The 20091-nt window shown below is 43.5% G+C and overlaps 1 protein-coding gene across 18 annotated transcripts in view; it reads right to left on the minus strand.

Annotated features, from left to right (window-relative positions):
• tenm2a (teneurin transmembrane protein 2a) overlaps positions 1-20091 on the minus strand; it is a 248142-nt gene that overhangs the window by 49754 nt on the left and 178297 nt on the right. For all 18 annotated transcript variants that reach the window (XM_074648059.1, XM_074648056.1, XM_074648053.1 and 15 more), the window contains 2 exons: positions 14287-14518; positions 2533-2771 (listed from right to left, as the gene is read on the minus strand). In XM_074648059.1, the coding sequence (XP_074504160.1) occupies positions 2533-2771; positions 14287-14518 (471 nt within the window). The remainder of the gene's footprint in view (positions 1-2532; positions 2772-14286; positions 14519-20091) is intronic.

Below are 20091 nucleotides of genomic sequence, written 5' to 3' on the forward strand. Positions count from 1 at the left end.
CGTTAGATTCCTGGCCTGAATCTTTTTCCCATTTCAGCCCTTTTTTCACCTAGAAATACACCTAGAAAGTCATTTCTTAGTATGGCTAACAAACTAATGCTAATAATTATTATGACAGGCAACACAGTTAACAGGTTGTATGTATCTGGGAAGTATCCAGATGGCGCGCTAACACTGATGTAGTAGTTAAAAAAAGTGTAGCTAAGGCAAGCAATTATGTTCTCAGAAATAGACACATTTGTGAATTATTGTCCTCATTAGTTCCTTATCAGCTTAATATCATTAACAATTACATCTTCTCTGATGAAAACAAATATTTGTGTCCTCAAGTGAGCCCTGTGCTGCTAATAAAATAAGATGGAGCTTTTAGTATTTTAGTTTCTATGCTCCACTACATCCCTGCCCTGGAGTATCAACGGGGAGGTCTTCCATCCTCTCCCCCCACTGCTCCATATGTGGCTGTCCGGCGCAGCAGTGTGACCGTGTAAAGCTCAGGAGAGGATGGGTCGGTCTGTGTGCCCCCGGGCAAGGGGCCTTGATCTGCTCTGGAGGACGCACGCCGTTCTCAAGGGCACTCCGAGGGGGTACACAAAGCACGCACACACACACACACACAAATATGAACGCACAAGCACAGACTTGAGTGCACAGATGCAATTGGAAACATCCAGGCGAGCGAGCTGAGGTGCACACATGCACACTCACTACGGACAGGTAGATGGATGATGATGTATATATAAATATATAGATATATTTATAAATAATGTAAAGTGATATTAATAATGTATGTAGAGGAGATAAGGGGGTTGTTCTTTCTGCTGATGCCACTGTTTCCTAAGATCCCCCATCTGTTGCCTCTAGTCTCTGGGGTAAGAGGCCAATCAAGGGCTCAGTGACACATCTGCCTCCTCACACACACACTAAAACAGACGCACAGTCAAGAATACATACATTTTCTGTTCCTCCTCTTTCTATTGTCTATCTTTCTCTCACTCACACACACACACACACACACACACACACACACACACACACACACACACGCACACACACACACACACACACACACACACACACACACACACACACAGAGGCACAGGTCTGCATTCTCTTGTCCAGTGAATGAGGTCAAGAGGGGATAAAATCCTCGCCCACGCACACACTCCCACACACTCTGAGAAATGCTCTTTCTCTCTCTCTCCCGACAGATCCACCAGCAGACAGCCATCAGAATCTCCTCCCGAGGTGCTCGGTAAGTGCTCTGCTCTGAGTGTCTGCCATTCCTTTAAGTATGACTATCGCGCACTGTATTCAGATCAGTGAAATACATCCACTTCCCTGCTGGGTCTGTTAGATTCCTTTTCTTAACTGATACCTGCTCACAGAAACAGCACCGGTATGCTGTGTGTGTGTGTGTGTGTGTGTGTGTGTGTGTGTGTGTGTGTGTGTGTGTGTGTGTGTGTGTGGGTGGTGTATGCATCTTCCTGTCTGTCTGACTGGCTGTTTACTGATGCCGAGTGGAGGCCAGGGCTCCTGCTGAGTCGGATTTTGACAGTGCAGCGCGAGGCTCCAGTGACAAAGCTCACACCTCGAGAATCTGCTTTGTGTTTACAACGGGCGGTTAGCTTGACACTTTTTGTCATTGTGGTCTGGGATGAATACAAATAAGAGCAAAGATAATATATTAGGGGGGTCAAGGCGAAAACAAACGGGGCTAACCAACCTAAAATAAAAGAGATGTGTGACTAAGGGGCCAGATGCTGCATCTTTTGCGCGCTCAAATCCGTTGTTGTCATTTGAGACGTGTGGCAGGCACGCTGTCGCGACGCGCAAGTATTACCAAGCAAATATTTTCAAGGGTGCGACGGCTGAGATAAAAATAGTTCAACTTTTAGAACTCTCCACAGCGCGCACCACATGTCATGTGACAGGGATTGACCAATCACAGCCTGCAGATATCTTTTCTTTCTTCCGTAAATATCTATAGTTCTATCTACTCTATCTATACTTCTATGTAGTAATCATTTTAATCATTGTAGTGCAGGACAACCCAGAGATTTATGATCTGTGCCACGGACTATTTTATTCGCTTCACCCTTTCTGTCCAAGAACGTCACAACATCAGAAGGTCAGCCAGCTTAACATAGACAAATCAAGCAGTAATGTTACTGTGAGGGATTTACGGTGCTGGAAATCAATTTATCTTTGTTCTGACTTTGTTTAGTTTAGTCAGGTGAGGCTTTTACTGCTAAATTACCGCAACTTCATCATCGCCATGGCAGCACATCGGTTTTGGTTTCTTAGTAACAGCAGGCGCAACAGTAGCGAAACCTCCGAAGCACCTTGGATAAAAGGATGAAAGCGGCATGGCTGGCGTTTTCCACGCGTTTTAGACACACTGTATGCATTCAGAGTATGTTCTGGTAACTTTTCCAAAAAATGTATCGGCCATGTGTAAGTTTAACTCCTCATCAAAAGAAAGCCCTCAAAAATGTAATTAATCCTCTTCATGAATAATACTTGATCACTTACCGATGAAGTAGGACAGTAGGATGGCCAGCAGGGCAGCAGCCGCGATGGCCGTCACCGCGGCACATTTCCAGCTGCAGTACTTGGACGGCTTCTTTAGCTTGAAGGCTGAGCGGGAGAAGGTGTTTCTGGGTAGCAGGCGAGGGGGCGGAGAGTACACCGTCCCCGAGGTCAGAGGGTAACCGGGGGAGGAGCTACTGAAGAGAGGGGTGGTCCCTGACGAAGTCTTGAACAAGAAGTGCCTGAAGAGGAAAAGAGTGAAAAAGGTCATTACACAGGTAGAAAAAGATGACGTTAATGTTGTTGGTGCTGAAATAAGTGGTAAAAAAACCCGCTCTGGCAGCAAGGTAATCATGGCGCGGACACACCAGCCTACCGCCCAATCAGAGTCCAGATGACAGGGTCACATATGTGCAAGCTTCTGTCCAATTTCTCTTTCCGATGAACTCTTCCTGCCATATGAGTTTGAACATCCTTGAACTGATTGTGTCTCCAATTCGGCCCGTTCCAGTCCGAGATCTCTTTTTAACCTCCACCTGCTCTGCTCTTTTTTTTTTCTCCTCCCCCCTTCCATTCCTTCGCTTCGCCTCCATTCACCCCAGCTCGCGATGCGTCCCCCTTTCCTGTCCTCATTGCCCTAGTGAGGTCAGAGCTCAGAGAGGATAAAAGAGGGATTTGAACTATCATCCCTTTGCTCATATTACCCATTATCCTCTGATATCGCTGCACCTGCTCACCCAACGTGTCTCCTTTGCTACTCTCCCTCCCCTCCCCTCTCCTTCCCATGCTATCATTTCTTTCCACCGCTGCTGCTCCACTCCTTCTCACATACATGTATACATCTCCTTTTTCTCTCCCTCCTTCCTTTCACACTTCTGATCTGACCTTACGTTGTTGCCATGGTAAGAAAATAAAGAAGAAAAATATGAAACTTTTCAAGGACACAATAAGAAAAAAACTTTTGTGGCACCACAAACTCGTAGCAGCACACACGGGGAGTGAGGAGACTGCCCCTATGACAACAGGTGGTACGACAGGAGAAAGCCCTCAGGTGAGTGTGACAGATCAGAGGAGGCCAGGTCACTCAAAGATGACTGAGCAGAGTTTTTGTCTGCTCGTCTCTGTGGAATTTCCTTGTTTGTGTGTTTGTGAGTGTGCATGCTCTGGTGCTTCTATCTTTGTGAGCTCCTGATCTTTGAAGTGAGGACATTTCTGCAAAGAGAGGACATTTTGTCTGGTCCACCTCACTTCTACAAAAGGTTGTTTGAGGCCTGGGTCTCATTTCAGTATTGATGTTAGGCATGTTGTGATGGTTAAAAAATAAATCTTGTTCTTAAAACTTGGGTCTTATTTTCTTCGTTTTATCCTCAATTTCTCGGCTATGATAACATTATAATCAATAAAATAATTGCTGAGAATGTTTAAGGATTTTAAAAGACATAATTTAGCCAAATCTTGGATGAAAATATTCTATTACCACGCTAACATTATCCAGGGCTCATTGATTTCATGTTTGCAAAGTTAACTATCTAATGCTAGCTCATAGCTATCGCTGGCATAAACATTAGCAGGCTAAAGCACATTAAGTCTAGCCTTAAATCACCGTTCTTTGTGCTGCTACAAATGTAAATGTTAAATGGATTTGCATTTATATAGCACCTTTCTAGTCTTCCGACCACTCAAAGCGCTTTACACTACATTCTACTACTGTCAGCAGTCACCCATTCATTCATACATTGATGGCAGAGGCTGCCATGCAAGGTGCCAACCTGCCCATCAGGATCTAATCTAAATACTCATTCAATTTGGGGGTTAAGTGTCTTGTTCAAGGACACTTCGACATGTGGCTTGAGGAGCCGGGAAGTCGAGACCCGCTCTACCTCTGAGCCATAGCTGCCCGTCAAATGTAGAATGATGTGGAAAGTTCTTGTGTCTCTATCTGTGATTTCTTTGTTTTGTATGTCGCTGAAAGTTTTTTGTTGACTTCAGCATACTCTTACTCTGACCAGACGACCCGGTTTGTCCGGGATTGTCCCGGTTTCAAGCTGGGTGTCCCAAGTCCCGACAAATATCTGTAAAACCCTCAAATGTCCCAGTTTTTAACGGTCACTACCAAATTGTCCTGGTTTTGATCTCAATTAAAAAATGATAACAATATTATACTTCCGTCCCACTCATTATTACCTAACACAATATAAGCCAATAATACAACCCAATCTATAGAAATATAATCAATGCACCAGACGTCTGAATTCAACTCTAATTTGTCAGTATGTGTGTCAATCAATCAATGGTTTTCGGTCGCGCACATTGAAAATTCCGGAGGCAAAAGGATCATATTAAGACGGCCAGATAGCAATATACAAAGCTGGCAGAGATTGTGTCACAGTCGGCCGTTTAGCTGGCAGCCTGTGCTTTTCAAATAAACTCTGTTTTGGTGGATTTTTGGAGACAAAACATATTTTTTCACCTTCTGAGGCGCTGTCCATGGTGTTGAAAGGTGTTTTCAGTATGTGTGAAATGCTGAAATAATTAACCCCCATCCTGATGAAAACGCCTATGGTGCGTGCATAAGCGCATGTGCACGTGCATGATCATGCGGTACACTTAAGGGGTTTGAAAATATGGTCCCCTTACCTATATCATACCCGAGATGTGCATGTTTTGTCTGTCTAATGGTATGCACTGCTACATCCACCTTTTACCATCTATCTGCTGTCAGGAAAATGAAGCGTTAACTTTCTGTACACTTTCTTCTAACATAATGTTTAATCTTTGAGCTTTGGGGGGGATGGCAAGTCACTCTAAATGAAAAGGCTAAAGTCCAAGTAAATTCACGAGTCATTGGTGCTAAGGTCAAAATCGAGTTACAAGACTTTTCTCCATCAAGTGGAGTCAAGTGGAGTCTAACGCTGCCAGATTTGTGACTCAAGTCTGCCTCGGGTCTAAGACATGTGACTCACATACAGAGTACTCAGAAGTTAAGTAGTACAAACAGGTGTGTGTGTGTGTGTGTGTGCACAAATGTGTCAATGCTCTGTTCTTTCTTCAGTAGCTCACTGTCTGTTTTATTCAGACTAGGCTAGTAGGACCAGTTATAATGACTCCTATTTAGAACAATGCTTAACTACACATTGCTGTGTGGTCTCCCATCCTTTTGATGTCTTTAATAATTGCTGTTTCATAACAGCGTGTCTGTACATGTGTCTACCCTTCTTAAAAACAGTCGGTGAAAAACGGGTGATGTGCTCAAAGCATAAAGATTTGGTTTGGGAGCGCCGCTCCGCTCTTCTATCAATTATTCAGCCAGTCTGTGCTCCGTCTCTCTCATCAACTCATGCCACTGATTGTTGGATTGGTATCCTGCTGGATTCTTCTCTTTTTTTCTCCTCTCCTCTTTCCTTCCCCTTTACCTGTCAGGTACGCTGCGTGACACCAAGGAAAATAGGGGAAAGAGAAGAAAGAGAGGGGAAAAAAACAACAACCTCTAGACGGATAGAGGCTGAATGAGCGCAAGGAGATGGCACGCAAGGAAATATGAGGTTATTGTCTAAAAATACCAGCCTCTCGGTGTCACAGCCATCAATTTTAATATGCATGCATAAATCTACACGCTCCCAAATGCGAGAGCGCGCATGGAAGGCGCACACAAACACACGCACTCCAAGGTCAACCAGCATGTGTCTTTGCTTCAACTCATTTTCACAGCCACTCTGTGATGGCAGGGCCAGCGGTAATTAATTACAATACCCCTTAATGTGTGTGTGAACGCGAGGAGGGGGCGAGCCGGTCAATTACTTGCATTCCATGCGACGCAATGTATGCGATTTAATGTGCTGGTATGCATTTGAACGTGGGCACTGAATTCGTTTCATTTCCTGGCTTTGTTGTTTGTGTGCAGAAGGCTCCGCAGCGAGCTTGGTGTGGGATGGGAATATGTCTATGGGCCATACTAATTACGAGTAGGAATGGAAAGTGTCTAATGTGCTCTGGGGAGGTAATTGACATTGATTTATGTTGCGGAGGACCATGGAGGGGTTCTATCATAGCAGGCAGCCGGCAATCACAATTCTGTATCATTAGGCTGGGGTGTGTGTGTGTGTGTGTTTGCTTGTATGTGTGTCTGTGTGTATTTGTATGTGTGAATATTGTGGGATTTTTGACAGTAGTCCAGCATGGAAACGTCACACATAATTAGAGAGAGCTGACAGAGACCCCCCCCTCCCCTTTCCTCCTTCTTCTACTGAGCTGCCAGCAACACCCCCTCTACCCCCCCTCCAGTCTAACCTTTGCTACCTCGCTGTCATGCATCCTGTCTTACATGTGCAACACACACACATGCAGAAACAAGCAACTCACACACTGACACACATTTGCACAGACTGCAGACATAGGCGCCCACCCACGCGCAAACAATAAAAATTCATGCGGGTTCTCTTTCATGAGATCGCCCTGGACGTGCTACTAAACATTTAATTTGCATCCTCGCGGAGTAAAAAAAAAGTGACCTAAGAGAAGGATGGAGGGGATGGAGAGAGGGAAGCTATTGATTCGAAGACAGACAGAGGGAAAAGGGAGGATGTGTTTTCACTCCATTCCAACCCCGTTCCCCCATTGAGAGAAAAGAGGACCTGGACAATTAACCACAGAACAGAGAGCATGCTGGGTAATTAGCAGGAAGTCAAAGCTCGTATTCCCCTTGAGCGAGCAAGCGCACGCGCCTTCTCCAGCACACGCGCACACACTCTTTGGTTTTCTCAGCTCTCACAAACATGTGGTTGCTTAGGATAGCACTCTGAGAATAATCATCAGAGGTAGAGAACAATTAGCGGAGGTCGACTCGGTATGGGGGTGACTGAAAAACGGTCAGATCTGAGAATGAAACAAAAGGGCTCGGGGAGTGGAGGATGCTCAAGGATGGCGTCATGAGAATTGTTCCCTGCTACAATGGTAGGGAACAACAATCGGCAGATGGACGCAGTATAATGGGCATTCATTTGCCGTGTGTTGCTTTGAAGGAGGACATGGAACAATTCTGAGGCTGAGTGATATGTGTAGAAAGCAAAAAAAATATACAAGGCATCATCTAATATTCAACCATCCAGAGATGTTATCAAGAATTTCTTCATATTAAAGGAACAGTGCACCCAAATGACGCCTTGTTTTCCCACAGTGTTTTATAGTGAAGGCGTCCCACATCACCTGGAATAAACAAATACCTCTGCTAACATTGGAGGAATTAATTACATTTTTAGGAAAATACAATATTAGGCTTATTAAGCTTCAGGGAAAATGAGCAGTGGTAAAGGCCACCTATCTAATGAGTGAGGTGATTGTTCATCATCAAGTAGATCAGATTGCATCAGGATCTATCTGATTAAACTCAGCGAGTGATTGATCGATCACATTACATGTTTGATTCGCAGTAATTAATCAGAACAGCATGTTGTAATTAGGGCTGTGTATTGGCAAGAATTTTGGTGATACCATACGTATCATGATACAGGGGTTATTTCTCAATATTTCGCGACATATTGCGATACTGTAAGGCGATATACTACAAATTTATTATCTAATTTTAGGAAAACTGTCATGCATAAAATCTGAGTAACATCCAACATCATAGTGCTACTTTGAGAGGACACATACACTGATCCCATTGCATATGAAATAAAGTATTGACTGAGTTAATCTTCACATCTTCACAACTATTAATTAAAAATCAGTAGTGTTTTTGAGAATCGATACAGTATCACAAAACATAATAACGCGATATGCAATTTTTCCGATATTTTCTTACGCCCCTGGTTGTTATGTCGGCTGAAGTTAGTTTGATAATCACCAGTTGGAACCAACATTGTCTGCGTTAAGTTAAAGTTAGTTTTACATTCATATTATCCAGCTGGACTTGGATCATCAATGGCTGTGACGAGAAGTAGGGTGGGGGAAACCCTGTGTTTCTAAGTCGTGTTTCAGGAATAGTCACACTTGAAAATCAACCAAAGTTGCGTGGAAGGTGTCAAGAGGTGTGGTTCGGTACTGCTCTAGCTCTGGCCAATTGGGCTTGACTACCCTAAAGCAGTCTATTCCAAAGACCGGGTCGGAAGAGATTTTATTAGGGTCGCCAAATAAATTTGCATCTTTTATTCAAGATTTATATCTGCTGTAAACTTTTGATCCACATGGGGGAGCCTGAATGTTCGTATTGTTCTGATAATTGTAGCCTACTTATAACATTGAATCTAATATGAAAAGCTAATGTACATTCTGTTTGTTTTACTGATGAGAGGAAAGAAAACGAGAAAAAATGCATTTATTTGTTCTCATTTATAAACTATTTAACGTGTTTGTTTTCAATAACACATGTATAAGACAAAGTTGTTGAAATATCTTCAAAATGGCTTCTTATTCAAGATAATATAAGGTGATGTAGAAATGGCGGTAAAGGAATGTTAATTTATGCAAAAATTCACTCTTCTCACGATTTATAGATAAGGTCTATTGTGCATTAGAGTATATTAGTCAGTATTGCAGCAGTGGTTACACTTGCAAAGCAGGAAAATGTGTCTAACTTCAGTTTTAATCCCCCAAAATGACATTTAATTGAGAAAACAATCTCACCACAAGATCAATTTAGTAGCTGTACTGCAGCTTTCTATAAATCCACCATGGACTCTGTCTCCTGATGAGTATAATGTGATACAGCGTGATCAAAAGCTACAGAACAGCCTCGAAATGGTGGAGAGATTTTTTTTTCTCCACTGCTGTTTCCAAGGTCAACAGAAACTTTCAATCTCAGACAGTTTTTATCTGTATTGCTGACAAAATGTATACAACTTAACATCTTCTCCACAGACAATATGAATGTGTTAACTCATTCCTGAAACGAGTGAAAGTGCGGTTAACAAAAGAGAGCTTAGTTTGTTGGGGTAGTAGCTCCGCATAATGATATTGGATATTATGTTTACAGTATATACTGAATGCAAGGTCATATCATTAATAAACCCTGCATGATATTACGTGGTTCTCTTATGCGTATTGCAGTTGTGGTTACAGGGCTGGGCATGAATCTCTTCTCTGTAGCTAACTTCTTCTTCTCCTCCTCCTCCTCCACCCCCCTGTGGTTCCCACAGGTAGCATCTCTGAATCCGTCCCCGCAGTAATGCATTTGAAAGTAACCTATAGTCCCCCCCCCCCCGCCCTCCGCTGGCTCCTTCCAGATAAATTGAGATGCTGCAACCCTCTCAGTGATCTTATTTCTCCCCTAGAGCTGTGGCCCAGAGCGGAGAGAGCAGGGGGTGCAGGGGAATGTCCTGAGATCACAGAGAGAGATTGAAACTGGCATCCGCTAGCCGAGAGGCTCCGAGGGACCGATTGGAAATCAGGTGCTCTCTCGCAAAATGCCGCAACACATGTACACACACATGTGCACTCGCGTGCACACGGAGAAATGCATTCTTTCTGTCTTGTTTCTTACTCACACGCACACGCACACGCACACGCACACGCACACGCACACACACACAGTGGCACCAGCCATCTATAGTCATTTATCTCACACCGGTAAATGTATCCATGTTCTACGGGCCCCAATCTCCTTCCTCTGCCTTTCTATCTTCTCTCACACACACTCCCCAAAACAATCTCCTTCAATCACCACCTCTCTCCATTTCTCTCCCTCTCTCTCCCTCTTTATCTCTCCCTCCACTACCGTAAACCATTCCTTTCCTATATCACCCCTCCCTTCCTTCCTCATCTATTCCTATCTCTCTCTTTCTCTGCCAGTCATCCAAGCCCTGGGGTGTTCTTAGGTGATCAATCTTCATCCTCTCAGCGCTGTCACACTATCGGGTCAAGCCAAAACACACACACACACACACACACACACACACACGCGCGCACACACATTTACAATAACGAGTGGACGACAAATGCCAAAATTTACATATGATTACAGTGGGGAGAACACACATGCTTGGATGCAAACATACACGCAAGCGCCTCCCTCCCTCGTATGTGCTCTTGTGCTCATCATCTCCTAGCTGCCGGTTATAACGAGATGGAGGATGGGCTCTGCCAGGCGCGGGGATGGTGTGACTCTCTGGCTCTGCCCGTCTGGCTCTGACCCAGTCACAAGCTCCAGCAGCTCCAGCCAGCCCACCCAGCCTCCGCCATCGCCAGACCCGCAGAGGAGGGCCCAATCTGGGCTGGAGGGTGGAGCTGGAAACTCTGTCGGCCGCTCTGGGCTCCATTCGCTGCGACAGGCTCTGAGCCATGCCCAACCCCACCACCTGAACATGACCAAATACTGGCACTGCGGAGAGCTCGACAGCGTGTGTGTCGCTTCGTTTAAATCTGTAGAGATGGCAATCACAAGAGCTTCTGTGAAAAGAGGATTTATAACTTTATTTTTGTCACCCAAACCTCGCCGAGGATCACCGCATCGTTTGCAACAACAGAAATAACAAAAAAAAAAACGTCCTCTCTGCTAAAACTATGTAATGGCACCCGCATCACCATGGCAACACAGGTCTAGATAAACAATTGCGACTGGAAATCGGTTCTATTTCAAGCTGTAGGTATTCTTGCTCAGCACCGTGCTTCTTCTTATCCATCATGCATACCGACGTGATGCATCAGCACAGGTTGAGCATAGACCTGAGGCCAGCGGGGCTGAATTAAACATGGCCGGGCCTCATAAATACTGCACAGGGCCGGCACTCGGGGGAGCTTAGCCGGGACCATCAGAGCTGGAAGCCTCAGCGCCCAGCAGGAGAAACACAACTACAGTTTGCAGAGTAAATGCTCAGAGAGCGAGCGTGCGCATGCTAGCAAGCATGTAGGCAGTGTCCCTCTCACTGCATGCCTCATGAATAGTAATACCCTGCATGAATGCTCTGTTCGCCTGGTAAGTGTTCTTTGTGTACAGGCAAAAGCGCATGTGTAAGGTGTGTGAAATGGTTTGTATTTCCTGCTCCCTCACTTCAGGGTGCATGCATAATAGCTTTGACACATAGAAGCTTTTTTTGTATATATTGCATCAGGAGATGAGGTAGAGAATGCATCTGAGGAGCACACTTTTGTGAATCAGTGGCCAAGAGCACTTTTCGTTTTGTTTAGGTGGTTCATATATTGGTTTAGAATGTTGTAGGGGAGTAGTAGCACACTGCGCATGATATTCTGTGGTGTTGTGTTAGCTCAGTGACCGAAAAAGTGTAGCTTTCATCCATGAGGTGAATCTATAACGAATGATACTGTGTGCTAAAACAATATGCTGGTTGCTTTGAGACAAATCGGTTGAACGGTTCAAAGTTCATGACTTCTACCTTTCTCCTTAGCCATGATCCAGGACCTTCATGCTACGTAACACTGCTCTGAACTACTACGTATGAGAGGAAATGAGAACATTTTATTGTCTCAGGCATTCATAAAAGAGTGCGCTATGTTGCACAGCCATGTTTCTACAGTAGACAAGAACGGACAAGCCAAACACCGGCTCTAGATGGGGTCATTTGTCGTAGTTCTCCTACACGCTTGGTACACGGGAGCGGTTTCAGTTGGTTGCAATCTCCAACCTCACCGCTAGATGCCGCCAAATCCTACACACTGCACCTTGAAGAGCCCAGTCACACCATTACTTATAACCAGTGGGCATCTCCAGGGTCTGAAAAGTGAAGCCAATGCGGAAGTGCCTTAAACTTGCATTCTTTCTAATAGCCAGCAGGGGGCGACTCCTCTGGTTGCAAAAAGAAGTCTGATTGTATAGAAGTCTATGAGAAAATGAGCCTACTTCACACTTGATTTATTACCTCAGTAAACATTGTAAACATGAGTTTATGGTCTCAAACGCTAGTTTCAAGTCTTCTTCAATACAGCATGATGTTCATTTAGTAAATTATGGTCCCATTTAGAGTCAAATACTGTAGATCATAAAGCAGGATACGCTTTAGGGCGTGGATACCTTGTGATTGACAGGTCGCTACCACGGCGTTGTCCAGTCTGGGAGTTGTTTGTGATTTCGTCTTACAACTTTAACCCTTTTTCTTTGTGTTTTCAGTTCATGAAAGTTAATCATAACCTTTTTGGTCGCCTCAAAACGTCTTATTCAGCGTTCGGTTGTACTTAGCTCCACCATTGTGTCACTTCTGATGGCAACAGCCAAAAACCAAGATGGCGATGGCTAAAACGCCGAACTCAAGCCTACAAAACCGCAGTCCACAAACCAATGAGTAACATCACGGTGACTACGTACACTTCTTATAGACAGTCTATGATTATAAAAGTAACATTTCAAAATACAAAGTCCGTTAACGCCAATGGAATCTGCAGGATAAGTGGATTTGCTTGCGGAGGCAAAGTAAAACTTTTCATGGGGCTTGGACACACTGGAGAGTTCAACTACGCTAACCTCGAACACTCAAATTTGTGCTGTTGACCAATTGCAAATCCATTAAAACTTTTTTTTTCGGCTACCTTGCCTGACTCTTCATTCATGTTTGGTGAATAAAGCATGGAGCACAAGAGTAGTCTTTGATTTTAATGGACTTGCATTGACGCTCACACTGGTCTGCTCCTCACTGTGTGAGCGTTCTCAAACTTAGAAATTGTTTACCAATTGCAAACCACCTTGACAGCTGACCTTTGAGGTAATGGAGAGCCGTAGAGCCCAGATTGGAGCTTTCATTTTAGCTGCTGCCAATTTAATACAAACCTGATCTGCCAGAGTAAATAAACTGCTCCACAAAAGAGGCAAGGTGTGCAGTCAGTCCTGAGACAGGAGTCAATAGTACAAATAAACCTGTTAAATAAACTGTTATACTGTTATAAACTCACAGTTAGCTGCAAAGCTAGCTTGTGTTTAGCAAGTTGGCAAGCTTGGCAGACTGTTGCGGCTAGCTAGCACTAGGGCTACAACTAACTTATTATTATTTTCATTATCTATTAATCTGCCAATTATTTTTTAGATTAATCAATTAATCATTTGGTCTACAAAATGTCAGAAAATAGTGAAGAATGTCCAACCCAGTTTCTCAAAGTTCAAAGTGATGTCTTTAAATGTCTTGTTTTGTCAGTCACAAACACAAAGTCATTCAGTTTAATACGATATAAAACAGAAAAACAGGAAATCTCCATATTTGAGAGGTTGAAAAAAAGCATTTTCTGCCATTTTTGCATGAAAAATGGCTTTAGCGATTAATCGATTATCATAACAGTTGATGATCATTCTTCTGTTGATCGACTGATTGATTAGTCGACAATCGTTGCAGCTCTCGCTAGCGCTAGAATTAATGTTAAGCCGGCATATCTGCGAAATAACCCCAGAAGTAGGCGCTACATCACCAAGCTTCCAGCTGCATCTATTTCACAAGGACTCTCTCTGGTTGTGTTGTTTGCTGGTTTAGAGTGATTTGTTCCAAGGTGACAAAGAAGATTGCTTTCTTTTAGCGCGTTTGTATTCTTAACATTCTAACCGTAACAAATTCTCTGATTACAGGAATGTGTTTCACAGTTTTGTTTAAGGCCGCATCCGCCTTGGCTCTTATTTTCTCTCTGTGCTCTGACACTGTCATTCTTTTTTGCTCACAGGAATGCTGTTGAAGCAGCATGGCTCTGACCTTTCATTCCTCACTATTAATTAAGGCTTGTTCCACTGCTGTGCTTACTGTAAGTAGCTCTAGATATTAGCATCGGGCAAACATGTCAACTGGAAAAAAAACATGGAAAGAATAGTAGTAAAGGGAACACATTTGCTCTTACCTGGTCTCCAGCGGGACGTTACTGTTGAGAACCCAGCTGTCTTGCAGCTGGACCGACTCCGGGGTGGTGGGCCCGTCTCCAGTGCCCGGAGCTGGGGCGTGAATGGGGTTGCGTCCCCCTCTCAGGGTGTTTCTGTTCAGGCTGTTGGCAGACTGGTGGGATAAGGTGTGGTGGTTGTGCGGAGGGGGCAGCGGAGGCCGTAGCGTTGACTGACTGTGGTGGTTGGCAGCCCCTGGAAGCAGACAAGAACAGAGAGCAGTTTAAGCGCCACGCTTCTTTTGCGAAGGAAATCAAAGAAATGAAGCGAGGGAAGGATTTCATTCCAAGATGCTACAAATGTAGGACAGAAACGCCATTTGATATTTAGTGTTTATTTCTCAGTATGCCAAAAAAAAGCTAGAAAATAACTTCATTAACATTCCATTATGTGCTACTTTTGTAGTCGGCAATCATTTTGTCGGAGTAGGTGTCATATTTTCCAAATGGTCGATAACTTATTTTAGCAGGAAATTCCATCTAAATAGATACATGAAATCTGATAATCGTGTTTTCACATTTTTTTTTATTTTACATTTTGTCCATCCTATTTTTAGGCAATTCTTCCACTCTCTCACTTTCACTCTTTCGTTCTTGTTTTCCTTTTTCACAACTGAGACAAAATGTGTGTGTGTGAGCAGTGTTCGAGCACTCCGCACAGCGTGTGCCCTCATCTCTTGCTCTCAGACTTGGGGGAACATGTCAGCTAGAATCCAATACCAGCCTTTCCAACTCTGAGCTAATGGACTGTTGAGTGAGCGAGCTGAAAAACAAACCCGGATGACTCAGACAAGAACACCCATTCACACATCACCTTTCTATCTCCCCTCTCCTCTGTGAATCAGTGGGGGATATGAACCCGTCTGGAGCATATGTGTGTGTGTGTGGGTTCGTACAGGAAAATCAATAAACCACATACTATACAGTGTTGGAGCTTGACACAGCTGCATCACTTCTCGCGCATTAGCATACTTTTGTTCACACGTTTGACAGGTGCATGTACTCGTAGCACAGCTGATCAAAAAGGAGGTCAAAAATCACACTAAACTGTCCACACACTTTATTGTAATGTGGCCTGAATAGAAATGTCGGAATTACTGCAAAACACACAAGAGTCATTGATGTTACATTTGGCTTTGAATCCTCGCTTTACAACACAGTTTGCTTTTTCTTTCATCAATACACGCCGCACTCTCGTTATTTTACACATCTGAGCGCCGAATACATTATAATGATTGTGTTTGTTTGCACGTTGCCTCCCTCGCGCTGATCAAAGGACGGAGTAAGCGCACATATGCACACATACTGCTTTGTCAAGCTGCGCGATCACACTTGCCCTCCTCCATTTGTCATTTCCTCTAGAATTAGATAAGAAAAGAAACAGCGTGTGAGGGGAAGGGAGATGTGTCGCACTCTCTGCTTTTTCTGCTTTGATATTTGGTCGGTCCAGATTCCAGAGAGGCAGAAATGATAGCAACTTTACACTAAGCCAAAACAGAACACACATGCACACAGCAGCAACCACCTCACACAAATACATCTAGGCCCTCTTTCTCGTTTCCTTCCTCCTAGACGGGTGTTCAGAGCAGCGGTTCTCAACCTATTTTCCTTGACGTTTTTCTGACATCATCAGCCTTAAAGAAAAAATACAAATCCTCAAACAAAATCCTCAATTTGAAAAAGGTGATTCTGTGTATTAAATGAGTTAGTCTACTTTTTTTATTAAATCAACTGTCTTTAATGAATCTAACTCATCAGTTTCATCAACATAAGTAAAGTGATGAGGTCTTGACGGATTCGCCAAGGGAATTCAGATACATAATATGATCTCTTTTTGTGAGAACTTAATTAATTTACTATAATAGTGTTAGAGTCGAAATAGATATTTTGCTATTGTGGTTAAATTAGGGCTGTCAAAGTTAACGCAATAATAACGCGTTAACGCAAATTCGTTTTAACGCCACTAATTTCTTTAATGCATTAATGCAACTTGCGATTTTTAGGTTGTAGCGGGCTCAGTTTTAAAGGTAGAGAGAAGATAGTGGTATCATATGAAACTAAAAAACCTAAGGAATCCATTGGTGCCAACCATGTCATATGAGCTTGTCGCAAAGAAGGCTTAATAATGCTCCAAACTTAAGCTACATTTTGGCGAGGACAAACTAACATGGCCACTTTCAAAGGGGTCCCTTGACCTCTGACCTCAAGATATGTGAATGTAAATGGGTTCTATGGGTACCCACGAGTCTCCCCTTTACAGACATGCCCTGATTTTATGATAATCACATGCAGTTTGGGGCAAGTCATAGTCAAGTCAGCACACTGACACACTGACAGCTGTTTTAGCCTGTTAGGCTTGAGTTTGCCATGTTGTGATTTGAGCATATTATGCTAAATGCAGTACCTGTGAGGGTCTCTGAACAATATTTGTCATTGTTTTGTGTTGTTTATTGATTTCCAATAATAGATATATACATACATTTGCATAAAGCAAGCATATTTGCCCACTCCCCTTTTGATAAGAGTATTAATCTCTTGACAAATCTCCCTTTAAGGTAATCAAAGGGAAATATAGGATATAGTACTAATCATGGACAATCATGCAATTAATCACAATTATATATTTCAATCGATTGACAGGCCTATTTAATACTAATATTAGTGTAGCCTGATCTTTATCTGCAACTGTGCAGTAATATCGGGTTTAAACGGAATATGGCCTACTAAGTAGCATAAGAATACATCTTCTTGAATAGCTTTATATACAGACTTTTGTGTTATAATAATTTCAGTTATTTATGTTTAGATCTAATTTCGACAACCTCAGAGCAGACAAATCCTGGCGTGGCCCCTGTAATCTTTGGGGCCTCCTTAAGGGGCCCAGACCCCAGGTTGGGAACCGCTGGTTTAGCGTATATAGGGTGCGGCGAGCTCCCTTGCAACTGCAGCTGATATGGCGACCAGTTTGTAAGGTGACCTGATTCCTCCGCGCCGCCACTGGGACGCAGGTGTCACCCACATGGCCCCGAACAACAGATGCTCGTGAAAGGAGAGAAGAGCGGAAGGAGACGAGAGAAAAATGGAGGGGCCTGACCTCTGCGACACGGGAGAGACACAAAACATCTGTTTGGACTCGCAAATATGCTCCTGGGAGAAACAGACATACATGCATGCATACACTCGCATATGCAAACATACATGCGGTTACACACCTGCAGAAAATGTCAAACTCTTGCATCATACATGCAGAGTGTAAATTGATATTAAAGTCTGCAGAGAGTTTTATTTCTCCTGCTCTCCTCCCTCCTCCTCCTCCCTCTACAGCCTCATTCCTTCTTCAGGATTGTTTCCCTCTCTTTCATCTTGCTTTTATTTGCATTTTGTTTGTGTCCTTTGCCGAGATGTGAAGCACTTTGAGATAAATCTTGTTTGTTAAAAGCACTTTATAAATAAATTTGACTTGACTTCGCCTCTCTGCAATGCCCCTGTAAACGTGAAATAGCTCCTGCTCCACCCTATCTGCATAAAGACTTTTATCTAAGCATAGCAACAATGCACACAACACAGAGCCATACACTGAAGAAAAAAAATAAGCTTGCACGCATGCAGTCATGTCCAAAAATAAAAGTAGGCTTTCCTGTGCTCACGCACTACCCCGCTGTCTCCCATGTTTAAATCTGTGTACAAAAAAATGCACGCGCTTCGCCTTTGTTCACTTTCCTGCCATAAATATTGAACAGTTTTTTCATTCAAAGTCGGATGAATAATATATAGCACACCTTGTATGGAAGAGGAATACATGGTTTTTTAGCCTTAGTTTTCTATGAACCTATGAGTGTGTGTGCATCTTCAAGTATGTGTATTTCTATGTGCATGTATATGTGTATATGTGTGTGTGTGTGCACTCGTATGCACCCTACACCACTGGGAGAGTACACCGTTTCAACAGTCCAGCCACTACATTGTGTCACATCCTGTACTGTTGCACATCCACCACATTTTGTAATAAAGATTTTAACATTTCCCTTCACAGAAAGAGATGAAAATCTCTATAGCTGCGAATTCTATTACACGTCTCCAGATAATGTCAGAATAAAATGTAAATGCTGCAGAAAAGTACTGCTTGTAATTCTATGCATTTACTCTCTCCTGGGGCCGCCAGAATTGTCAGGTTAACTGAAGTGAATTGTTACGTGAGAGAAAGCGATTCTTTTATTCTGCATTGAATCAATAGTTGCGGAATAAAGTGCATAAATGACTCATTACGAATGTTTACTGGTGTTATTGTGCGAACATACAGTTGCACAACATCAAAATCTATTCCTCCAAAAGTCACACAGCCTTTAGTACGCTGCAAAATATTTATGATCGGAGACAAATTGCTTTCTTTTTTTCCCCGCTGCAGCGCAGGAGAGTGATGTCAAAGAAATTCATTTTCATGTAGACTTCAAATCCATAAAAGAAGAATCGTTAGAGCTCGATGGAGAAAATACAAACATGATGAGAAATTGGGTTGGCTTTAGAAGCAAGGCCGAGGTATGAGGCTGTTTTTATTTCTTTTTTATATACGCTCAGAGAACTCCTGAAGAAAAACACAGATTATTTTGGCCACAGAAACACAAATTCAACCAACCACTGGAACAGAGGCGGCGCGCAGTAACGAGTGGGCTGGAGGTAAATGGGTCCAATAAATTAAGACGGGAGGACTTAGTCGGATGAATTGTCCGGTTTGCTGAAGTACAACCCGCAGGTAGACTAATAGGAACAACCGTTTTACCAGCAACCCAGTCTGATAAAAGTCAAAACATGCGGTGAGGAAATAGAGCAATTAGGAAGCAGCCGAGCAGATCACATTTTATTCCACTTTATCTTTTCCTCCTTTTCTTTCCTCTCGCTTTCACTCGCCAGTGTGAGTAAACAGCGATCGTGGAAAGATTCTCTCCGTTTTGTTCACAGACACTTTTTTGTGGAGGAGCTCAGAGGCCCTTCTGACTGCTGTTGAAAGCTGACCCACTTTATTCTGTCCGAGGTCCCCTGCGACTGGAGAAGGGGGGGGGGGACTGTATAGCTGTAAGCCGGTGGGTTTGGCTCGGGCTAATCCCTGGAAGTTCATTATGCTCGCCAATTCAAAAGGAGCCTCATTCAGCGGAGGAGCATTAGCCTGTCTGCTAACCTGCCTCCCCTGTAAAGCACACTGCGCACACACACATCAGCGAGAGGCAGGGGCTCGCCACACTATATTAATCTCACAGTGTGTGTGTGTATGTGTGTGTGTATGTGTGTGTGTGTGTGTGTGTGTGTGTGTGTGTGTGTGTGTGTGTGTGTGTGTGTGTGTGTGTGTGTGGCCAGCTGGCAGCAGGAACCAACCAAGGCAGTTTGTTTTGCAGCCCTGGATGGGCAAACTGTTTATTGACATTTTCTGTGGTTAACAGAGAAAAGTCGCAGGGCAGGATGTGCATCTGTGTGTGTGTGTGTGTGTGTGTGTGTGTGTGTGTGTATGTGTGTGCAGGATGGAAATGCCCATTCAGCAGTTAAAAAGGGATCATTGCAGGGCTCAGCTCCCTATCCTCCCTCTGTCCTTCCCACTCCCTCTGTCTCTCCATCTCTTTATTTCACGCCCCATATCTCCACTGCTTCCATCCTTCTTTATAAGAAAAAAGAAAAAAAACGAAAAACGAAAAACGCCGTGCCACCCTCCATTGTTTTCCACGCACCTTCTCCCCGAGCTAATTGCTATGCTCCCAGTGTTTTAAGGTGGTATATTCACAC

Source organism: Sebastes fasciatus, chromosome 10 (genome assembly GCF_043250625.1).
Source record: "Sebastes fasciatus isolate fSebFas1 chromosome 10, fSebFas1.pri, whole genome shotgun sequence".
Taxonomy (NCBI): Eukaryota; Metazoa; Chordata; class Actinopteri; order Perciformes; family Sebastidae; genus Sebastes; species Sebastes fasciatus.